Consider the following 11,374-nt stretch of genomic DNA (forward strand, 5'->3'; position numbering starts at 1 on the left):
TTTGCGGACGGTCGAGCTGAGCTTATATATAAAATTTCAAGTAAATCGGTTGAATACTTTCTTCAAAATGTTCAAAAATGTAAAACAGGCCCGCTAAAAAGTGCAGTTCCCGAGGCCTGATATATACCAAAAGTTGATCGATCCGTGCCATGGTGGAAACAAACTTACATATAAAATTTCATCAAAATCGGTTCAGCCGAACTTGAGATACACGCGTGCACACACAGACCGACAGACGGACAGACCGACAGACCGACAGACCGACAGACCGACAGACCGACAGACCGACAGACCGACAGACCGACAGGTTGCTAAAAATAGTTTATTTACACTTCCCCACTATGGAGAAGTACGTTTCCACCGAAAACTCGATATGCAAAATTTGTTGCCATCACATAACCTACCTATTGTTTACACAATACGGTCGGTAAAAATGGAATAATTAAAAAATCTGTCTGGCTTGGTTTTATTATACATTATTAAATATATTGTTATACTATATAGCTGTTGTATGTATATGAAATAATTCGGCATTTTTCTTAATCAGTGAAATAAGAGAATGAAAGTTTGTTACATTTGGATTGGTATGGGATTGTGGCTTTTGGAAGTTTTGTTTAAAATTATTAATTAAAAATATGAGCTGCGTGAGAAAATCAATTCTCAATATAATTATTTTAATATATTCTAAATAACGCAGAATATGAAAAAATTATGAATAAATTAGTCATAATCTAAGTTGCAGAGCCTTAGATATTAAAGTGCTAAAGACAAGGCTCTGTTGTCAATTCGGAACAACGAAAGATATAGAAAAATTTCATATCTGACTTCAAATTTGCAATAATGAATTGGTTAACGATGCTATTCCAGCAACACATAATATTTTCAATATAATTTACATAATTTAAAATTTGTGCCGTACTTAAGCACTATCAGTGAAATCAAAACAAAATTGGAACAGCAATGTAATATAAAATGTTGCTGTATCTGTTTCAGATATGCTGCTATAATGTGGTAATGATAGTGGTGATGCTAACCACTAGCAAGCTGCTCATCACTTTATAAGCTATTAAAATAATGAAAATATTTTTTGAATCTTCAAAATATTCAAAATCTAAAAGAAAAGCATTGAGAATTTCTTAAAACGTTAAAAATTTTCTAAAAATTTTCTTCTTCTTCTTCCTCTTCTTTATAGGCCTCTCAGCCTGTTCTTTTCCAATTAGTTCGCCTCTTGAGAAGTTGATGTCCAGCACTCGATCCATCTTTTAGGTGGTCTGCCTGGCGGTCTGGTGTTGCTTGGCTTGCCATCTCTTGCTATTTTTGCAATGCGGTCACTCTGCATTCTAGAGACGTGTTCATTCCAGGCACGCCTCCTAGCTCTTACCCATCTCACCACATCTTGAACATCTAACGTGTTTCTTATTTCTGCGCTCGGAACTCTATCTTGCAATGTGCGTCCTGCTACTTGTCTAAGCGTTTTCATTTCTGCTGCACGCGAGTTGGCTTTTGTTTTGCTTGTCTCCGCCTTAGTTTCCGCTGCATAAGTCATAATTGGGCGTACGCATGATTTATATATTTTAATCTTCGCTACTTGTCCCATGTGCTTGTTTTTCCATATAATGTCGCTTAGACAACCACTGACTCTTGCTGCTTTGTTTAATTGTTGCATATTTTCTTTGTTTCGGTTTTGGCAAGCAGAAACCTCTACCCCTAAATACTTAAACGACATTACTTGCTCTATTATTTTGTCGTTAACCGCCAATTTACATCTTAAAGGTTCTTTTGCAATTACTAGAGACTTTGTTTTTGCTACCGAAATTTCCATGTTTAATTTTGAAGATGTAATATAAAACTGGTGTAGCAATTTTTGCAGCTCGTCTTCATTTTCAGATATTAGCACGGCATCATCTGCGTAGCATATAATTTTTATTTCTCCTTTTGAAGTTCTATAGCCACGTCCTGCGTTTTTCACTTCAGATATTATTTTTTCCATTATTAAGTTGAAGAGAAATGGACTCAAAGAATCGCCTTGCCTTATTCCTGATGATATTTGAATTTCGTTTGATTTGATGTTGTTCGTTAATATATATGTGGAGGTGTTTCTGTTCAAGGTTTCGATAATTTAAATTATTTCGGGTGGGATGTTTTTCGCTGTCAATATCTCGATTATATCAATGAGGACGCGGTCGAAAGCTTTAGTTAAATCCACGAAGCACATAAATGCCGGTTTCTCGAATTCTATTGATTTTTCTACTACTTGTCGCACCACAAAAATTGCGTCTATCGTAGATCTGTTTTTTCGAAATCCTTGCTGTTCTTCACACATAATAATTTTTTCTGATAGGAGATTCTGGAGAATTTTTGTGAAGAGCTTCATTACTGCACTTAGAAGAGTTATCTCTCTATAATTTTCCGGGATCCTTTTATCCCCCTTTTTGAAAATAGGTATTGTGAGGCTCTTCCTCCAGTCAGTTGGAATTGTTCCGCTGGTAATGGTTTTTTGGAACAATAATGCCAATTGATGATGAAGACCTTTGCTCCCGTATTTTATTAGCTCATTTGGTATTTCATCATATCCGGCAGCCTTTCGATTTTTCAAACTTTTTACAGCGTTCTCTACAAGTTCTATGCTAATAAAAGTACTTATTACTTCTGGCAAAAGTGTTTCTGCTTCACGGTCTTCCCTATTTTCATACAACTTTCTAAAGTGATTTTCCCAGTCTTGAATAGATATAGTATTTGTTTGCACATATTCATTTAACTCCTTTTTCCTTCGTCGAAGCATTCCCCACACTTTTTTTTTGGGCACCATACAAATCTCTTTCCATGTCTGCAGTAAACGCTTCCCAGTGTTCTTTTTTTATTCTGCGTATGTTGGAATTTACGCGGCTTCTCACAGATTTGTATTCTCTGTATGCTTCGCGTTTTTCTGTTGCTAGCTCTTTTACTTCTGCGGTAAACCATGGCGTATTTGTTTTGTTTGCATTTTTATTTAACTAAAAATTTTGTTTTCTATATTATTATTGCCTGAATTTTGTGAACTTAACCGGAATCAAAAGTATATGAACCCATGCAAGTTGAATAATGTTTAGATTTCGAACATTTTTATGTGTTGGAAGGCGAATACCCGACCTAGATTCGATCCAACAAAAAGAACAAACTTAAAAGAATCATTTGCTTTAAAAAATTTAAGATTCACTTGCACGATTCTCCAATAAACTTCAACTCATACTTAAACCCAACTGGATTTTTTGTTCCTGCAATCGGTTTTCGGATTAGAACACTTTCCGTAAATTGTGTTACCCTTGAAATGACTTGGAAATTTTCAAAGAATTCCACATTAAAAAGGTACAAAAATGATAATGCTAATATTTTTAATTATAACCCACATGGCCAAGGGTAATTTTAGCAGAATTCACATAAAAAAATTTAAAGATTTAAAAATTCAATGATCTATCAAATCGTATATGCAATATTATTTACCGTATAAATACACGCATACTGCACCAATTCTGAGACTCTCACATTATTTTTACAAAAAAATTGCAAAAATTATGCAATTGATTTTTTTTAAATAGCCTTAATATTTTTTTTTTGTTTCCACTATTAAAAATGCAATTGAATTTATGATAATACTTTAGGTTTACTGCATTTCTGCAATATTCTTTTAAAATCTCATAATAATTTATTTGATGCCGAATATAGATATTCGTATATACTTAATGGTGATAAAAAGCCTTAAAAACTACTTATTTAAAAGGACATTAAGAGGAGTAAAAAAAAATTCTAAATCAATATTATATGAATTTAATCTTTGTGTATGTAAAATGCAACTAATGTTCATGTGCAGGAGCTCAATTCGAGTTAAAAATTTAAGTTTTTGTAATGGGCCCATTTTAGTTTTAAAGCTAACAGAGATCTGGAGAAATTATATGAAATTTTGTTGAATCAAACTAGTCGTTTAATACCATTCAAGCTTAAATATTCGTTTAAATAATATTTTGCATATCTGAAGCTTCTCATATTATATAGTATACCTTAAATTAATAATAGTAGTGTCCACAACCCTTGTATTACTAACAACATTTATGTATTTTGTATATATCGTATATGAGCTGTAATTGCCAGTGCTGCGGTGTACTAATACAAAATATCTTTGGTAATAAAAAAGATAAATTGTGTCAACAATTTTATTGTACTCCTATATTATATAAAATTTTTATCCTTTTCTCATGTTCCTTGCCATTTTTTATTTCTGCTGTCTTTTTCTTATTGTACAATATAATTTATTCGATTCAATTTATAGTTCCTTCCTTCCGTTTATATTGTTCTTTTAAGTTGATCAGTCGATGAATTCTTATATTCTCTACTTGAAAATGAACTTATAGCTTGCTCATTACACGAAAGGATGGTATTCTTTGCTATGTTTATATAGCATAAGAACCGGAAGTGAACAACTGAAAAATTATCAAAACAAAAGATTAATAAAATGCTTCGAGCCTCCGTTTTAATTTTTTTCTTCTTTTCTGTGTTATTTTTACATCTTTTTTTTTGGTGATTTCTATAATCCCTTTAGGGACATTATTTTTATATTTGTTGCTGTTATTATTGCTATTATCAACACATCATCATTTTATATCACAATCGCATACCACAATATCAAAATACCTCAAATAAACTGGTTGATATTTTGAAAATTTTTCAAGGAAAATATAAGAAGAAGTGTCTATATAGACTTAAAGTGGTTTTCATCAATTTTGACGGCAAAGAACACTTAAAGAAAGAAATCTTAGCATAAAGAATAATAATAATTTTTTTTTTTTAGTCTTGGTTAAGATTATTTACGATTTTTTAGTGGGTATAATGGGGCGAAAGGCAAGCGAAAATATTAGGAGAATGAAAATGACATTCATGGGATCAAAATATTTTCATTTTATTATGGTTCTTGTTGTTGCTTGTTATTTTTTCTGTTTGTGGAGCCATAAAATTTCGCATTTTCTGTTGATTCAATGGATATGATAGAGTTATAAAGAGAAGACAATTTATCAAATTGATGGAATAAACAATCAAAAAGAAGAAAAAGAAAACGACAAATTTATTTTGATGTTTGTGTTTTTTTTTCTATTTATTTATTGAAGAACGAAAAACTGATTGTGGTTCCCGTTTTCAAGAACTAAAGACAACTGAATAGGTATACAGTGTGCCATCAAAAATCAATGGTCCAAGTGTAATTTCAAAATATACGGAAGAGTGATTTTGGAAGCTCTCCTTTCAAAAGTACTCGCATTAATAAAGGAGTAAATTACACCTCACAGTTTAAGAGAAAGGAAAGTTCGACAGAATAAAAGAATGTTGTTAATTCTCGTAAAGTCTGTATTTGAGCCCAGTTACAAACCTAGTTTTACAAATAACATAATGGGCTTCATTGGTAAAAGTGCATTAACTTGGATTAGGCTCAACTTTAAAATTTTTACTGTTTTTTATTGTTTCTGTTCACCCTTTTGGAAGTATAGGGGTCCGACACAAAGCTTCTCGAACGAACTCTGTTAAGAACCATTTGTTTTACTTCTAACCATGTCATGTTCGCCGGGGCCATTTATTTAGTACCATTCTTGGTACCATGTTTCGGAGCCATAAATTATTAAACGTGAAATTATTTCGAATAATTGTAATTGAAGCCACGAGGCTAGACAAGAATCATAGAATCAGAGAATTTACTGAATTAAGCAATATCTTATGAGTTCGAAGAAGAAAGCATTACCGAAACAGAAGATTTACATAATTAATATGTGACTGCAAGAACTTTAAATTGGTGCAAAAAAGGGAGGCGGGCAGCTAATTGCTTTGCAAAATTAAAAACTAGGAACGAATTGATGCAAACATCTATGAACTAACATCATGATGGTGCTTCTATAGACACACCCTGTATTTTTTATATTTGTGTATATACACACACATGAAATACATATTTAGTTTTTTTTTTATTATCATAAACACTAAATGAACAATAAAAATACCTATTAAGATCTCATAATTTGTAATGTTCGTACTTCCGAATTAAATAAACAATATCACAAACATACATACATAAAAATTACGAAATAAAATGACAGACAATAATAATGAAATTTCGGTTATTCTTAAAATCTATTAAAATGTCGCTTGCTGTCTTGTATATGCCAAAACATTTTAATCTTACACTTTGTTTTATGTGTGTACGACATTCAATAGGTTCCTTAAAGATCAAAATTTAAAAAAAATGGAAAAAAAAATTATGATGATAACAATAAGCGCCATTGTTGACAATAATGACATTACAAAAAAAAAAACCATTAAAACAAATAAAAATTTAATTTTGAGGTTATGAAGAATAAAATAAAATTCACTATAATGTTGAGCTTGAGGATGTGGATGAATTATTTCAAGATTTGGATAATTTAATTCAAAAGAATTAAGTTAAAGTAAATTGAAATATTAAAGTTGGAATTTGATATTTAAGAAATTTAATTTATGGTATGTAAAATCAATTATGGAAAATTTTTTTATATTCTTATGAAGTTTTGAAAAATGTAAGAATTTTAAACAATTTTAATTTGACGTTGAGTGTTAGTAGATTTCAATCAATTGCATTTTAATTATAAAATTTTCGTTCTTTTAAACCGCTGCCATTAATTTTAGTTTGCAACAAGATTATTTTAATTTTAAGTGTTTCTGTATTATAAGGATTCGATCATGTGGTATCATCTGTCAGCAGTTCCAATTTTTAGTGAAATTATGACACGTAAAACTATGATTCTGAGTGTCTGCTGTAAATATGTGTATCCTGTTAATTACTGGTGAAAACCGAAATGCTCGTATTATGAAAGTCTCCTGAGTAAAGTAACAGTTGTATTACAACCATTCGAAAAAGCGCTAAAAATTCCATCTGAAAATGTGTGCACAAAAAGTGTGATCTTGGCAAGAACATTTTTAAAGCGAAACAAACGCGGCATTGAGGCTCTCAGGCCAAGTAAAATTTTTGATAGTTTTTGAGTTGAGAGTGGAATTTTTCTCGGTAGCGCTTATCAATTCTTATACGCAACTTCATATTAGTAGACGTTTGTAATCGGAGCCCTAGCTGTTGGTTATTTTAGCTTCAATGTTAAATAATGTTACTATTAATATTTTTATTGAAAACATATTTTAATGAATAACGTACACTTTTACTTCATAAAAGTCATTTACATGTTTACATTTCACATCCTGTCGAACACAACTTATTTTCTGTAAGAATGACAAATAAGGTCTTAAAATTTAACTTTTTGACATTAAGTGTTAGAATGTATTTCCTTGTGAATACAAAAAAAAACTCTACTATTTCACAAATTATTCTTGTATGCCCTTAAGGGGCACTAACAAAATTTTGTGATTTCTTTCATAATAATTTCCTATTTATAACTGATAGCTATTGTATTGTAGCAGTTCTTGAGTATTTAAAGAGCATCCTGTACTTGTGAATACTTTTGTGATAGTTCAAGTATTTACTTGAATTTCTGTTACCGCACAATAATTGTTCATAAATGGAGTGAATAAGATTGTAGCTGAATTATAAATTTAGATTTTAGTGCCGAAATTTTGCAGTGCAGTATTTAAATTTTGTGTAATTCACTCAAGTGATTGTACGAATCATTAATTACTTTACATAGTGAGCTTATAGATGATTCTAAATTCTGTTTTAAAATTAAGTAAATACGGCATTAAAGTTTAATATTTGCAATTTTCAAATTTGACAATTTTAATTAAAAAATACGTACTGCATAAGCCAAGAATACGGTCACCTTACAACTAAACATAGCAAATTTTGCATACAAAATTTTTTTGCACTTCTTCATTTTTATTCCTGCATGAACACATCCTGATAAATTTCAAATATTTTATTTTTTTTTTTAAATCTATAATTTTAATCTTATTGCCTCGATGGCACATAATTTCTTTATAATATTTTCGAATAATTTCTGCAACTTTTATTCTAAGAAATAATCGAATGAATTTGTAAAGAAAAAACTAATTTTTTTCTTTTGCTTTCGGACCTCCATTATTCTTTAATAAAGTACAATGTTATAACGTATAACAATATAATCATTTAGAAAATACGAAGAATTGAAATTCAATAAATATTTTCTAAAAATATTTTTATAACATTTGTGTTCTCTCATTGAACACTACAATAATAATAATAATAAACAAGTAAAATAAAATGAAAAAGATGAATAGTCCTGCGACAGGATATACTCGTACAACAAAATAGAAAAGAAAAAGAAAATTTGTTTAAAAAGATTTCTATAAACTATTTCAACTTCATTTGAAATTGAAAATGCAATTTTTATATAGTTATAAAATTTATCAAAATAACTTACTAACTATTTCGTTGCCATAAATCTAGTAATGAAATTCAAAGTTATTTATAAGGTCTGATTGTGAAAATGTTGTATTGTAAATTTTTCGTGTTTAAAATAATGTGCGATATAATAAGCAGAGATGAAATTGATTTTGTGTTCGGAATACTGGGGCTAGTTGCCTTTTAATTCAAAATAGCTTGAAGGTTGATTAAACAAAGGCCTGTAGTATAATTACGCCGGCTAAAGTGATAATAGCTGTTAATATTGAAATCATGTTATTTTTGATAACAGTTGAACAATTAATATGACAGTGCCCGAATATTGATTTAGATTTTAATATTAAATCGAAAGAATTAACTCCAAAATTCATTTCAAATCGCAATTTCCGTGGTGAAATTTAAAAATTTCTGCTAACACTAGAACACTGATAAGTATAATTAAAAAACTTTTAAAATGTAGAATAATTTGAAAAAATGAATAACTCGAACCTTAAAAGTACCATTTATTGTGCGCGACGACAAAAATATGTGGTCATAATACTACCTTAGCAAATCAGATTAATTACTGGCGATATCTCGAAGGAACCTGCCCTGCCTGACGGCAGTCTAGACGGGACATCGGCCGTTGAGGGAGCATGAGGCTAGGCTGGGATCGTCCTTCAACACAACAGGAAATAGACAAGAAAGAGACCACATTTTACTATCTCTGCGATTGTCCGGATCTGGGTGATGCCAGACTAGCGACGTGAGGCAGATCTTGTATGGCGGCTGCTGGACAAGATATCGAAAATTAACGTCGGGGATTTAGATACATTCCTCAAGACCACATGTTATCATACGGTTATGGTGATCACGAAGTAATGGCAATAAAACAGCACATTTGTGTTAATTAGGGTGCTGTGGTCCTGCTAGTGCAACACGTTAACCAATCAACCGGACCTTATATTTTATTTTCTAGATTGTGTATACTACAACAAATAATTTCTTTCAAGAATTTTTTGTGAAAAAATTATGAATTAAAATTCTTCATACTAGAAACTATAGGAGAATTTCTAAAAACTCTTATTCCGAAAGATCAGCGATACCAAAAAGAATTCCGAATTTTCCAGCGATCTTTCACAAGACCATTTAATTTTTATTCTTATGTTTACCGAAAATATTTATTTAATGAATTTCTTAAGTCACTCATTAATTCTTATAAAAGTTTCTTACATTTTTCAATAAAATTGAGATAGAACTGATTCGGTTGTAAATAATTCTAGACACATTTTTTACCCATATAATTTCGTTTTCTTTAACTCCTTATAACATGACTATACATAAGAAAAACCAAGTACTTCCTGCTATCGTATTTTTTCCTGCAAAATTCTTTATTTTTTCTTTCTTATATTTTATATATTTTAATATGTCTGTTCCCTGACTTGGATTTAGTGAAACATATAATTATCTCTGCCGGAATATGTATTGTCAATAATATTTTATTTACATTCTTATAAATATGTAGCAACCCTTATACAATTTACTGCGATATTCACCCCAAAAAATAGCTGATAACGCGCAATATAACAATATTTTTGTTGTCGACCCTCTCGAAGTGTTATTATTATTATTTCATTGCATAAATTTTTACGTTTTTTGGACTTTCTATATTATAATGGTTACTATTTTGTATAACAAAACCAAATTGTTCTTTCATATATATTTTGTAATAATAGCAAAAGGTCCAATCATTTTCATATATACAAAATTTATATTTTAATAGTAGAGATTTTTCTCTTCTTATATAAGGTAAGAAAAATTATATTAAAAATTGAATTGCTTAAGGATATTTGAAAAATCATTTAACAGGATTCAAAGTCTATTTAGTTTATTAAAAAAAAAAAAGAACTAGCTATAACTAGTATTCTTGTACAAAATTTGATCTGGAAATTGAGAAGTAATCAGAAGGAAAAGATTAAAAAAAAATAAAGGAGCGGAGAATAAAGGACAAAAATTATTATTATTACTGTTATAAAGGTGACATGAATCATTGTTTAAAATGCATAAGGACTCAATATTTTTTGGTGTCAAAAGTGAAAAATAAAATGCCGGAAATAGTGTTAAAAGATTCAAAACAGAGAGAAAAAAAATTCATAATCGAAATTTTATTTTAATATTTCTCGTTTTTTTTTATTATTTTTTGCAGAAACATAAAAGGACTTTGGTGTCAAACGCAAAAAAACAAAAAAAATTTAAAAAGGACTTTAATTTTTTTTTTGTCCTCTTTCATTTAAAGATTATCACCTTTAAGGTTTCTGTTTTCATAGATTTTGGCAATGAAAATAAGAAAAAAAAACAGAAAAGCAGGACAACAACAAAAAAAAAAAAATCCTGCAAAATTGTTTACTTAAATTGCATTAAAAAAAGATTTTACATTATCCTTAGAGCAAGCGTCAACATTAAAAAAAAAACTCCTGGAATATTAGAACGTAAGGTAAGAAGAGTGTGTGTGTGAGATTTTCGAAAATTAATTATTATTTATGGTGATTTAAAGAAAAAATGTCTCGCCCTTTTGTGTTTTTTTTTCTCTTTCACAGTTTTTACATATTTTTTTTTTTGTTTTTTTTGTTATTGATGGTGTCATGCAGTGTTAAATTTATATGTCAAAATATTATAAAGGATAAAAGATTCATTATTCTTTTTTTTGTTTTCTTTTCCAATTCCAAATAAAATATTTAAGATTGTATTGAGACCCGAGGATATAGACGTCTAAATTTCTTAAAAAATTTAATTCTTATTAAGATTTTAAAGAAAACTGAGACCACCTTAAGTGAATTTTTTTTGATTTTAAAATTTTTTTTATTGATGATAGTCTCCTGCAATCAATCCTAAAATATTCATTTTTAATTACAATTATATTTGGTACCTACATGCAGAAAATAAGAGCTGAATTATAATTTTTGTTGGATTTTATGCCTGTAGGATTTCCAGTGCTCCTTTCAATTTTCTACGGTAGTTTTG

At 29.7% G+C, this 11,374-nt stretch overlaps 1 protein-coding gene across 1 annotated transcript; it reads right to left on the reverse strand.

Annotated features, from left to right (window-relative positions):
- Positions 1-1,216: 1,216 nt before the first annotated feature.
- On the reverse strand, positions 1,217-1,990 carry LOC129618543 (uncharacterized). The gene has a single exon (XM_055533348.1). The coding sequence runs from the start codon at positions 1,988-1,990 to the stop codon at positions 1,217-1,219; it is 774 nt and encodes a 257-aa protein (XP_055389323.1).
- Between the last annotated feature and the right edge of the window lie 9,384 nt (positions 1,991-11,374).

The sequence above is a fragment of the Condylostylus longicornis genome, unplaced genomic scaffold, assembly GCF_029603195.1.
Source record: "Condylostylus longicornis isolate FDR11 unplaced genomic scaffold, ASM2960319v2 ptg000009l, whole genome shotgun sequence".
Classification (NCBI taxonomy): domain Eukaryota; kingdom Metazoa; phylum Arthropoda; class Insecta; order Diptera; family Dolichopodidae; genus Condylostylus; species Condylostylus longicornis.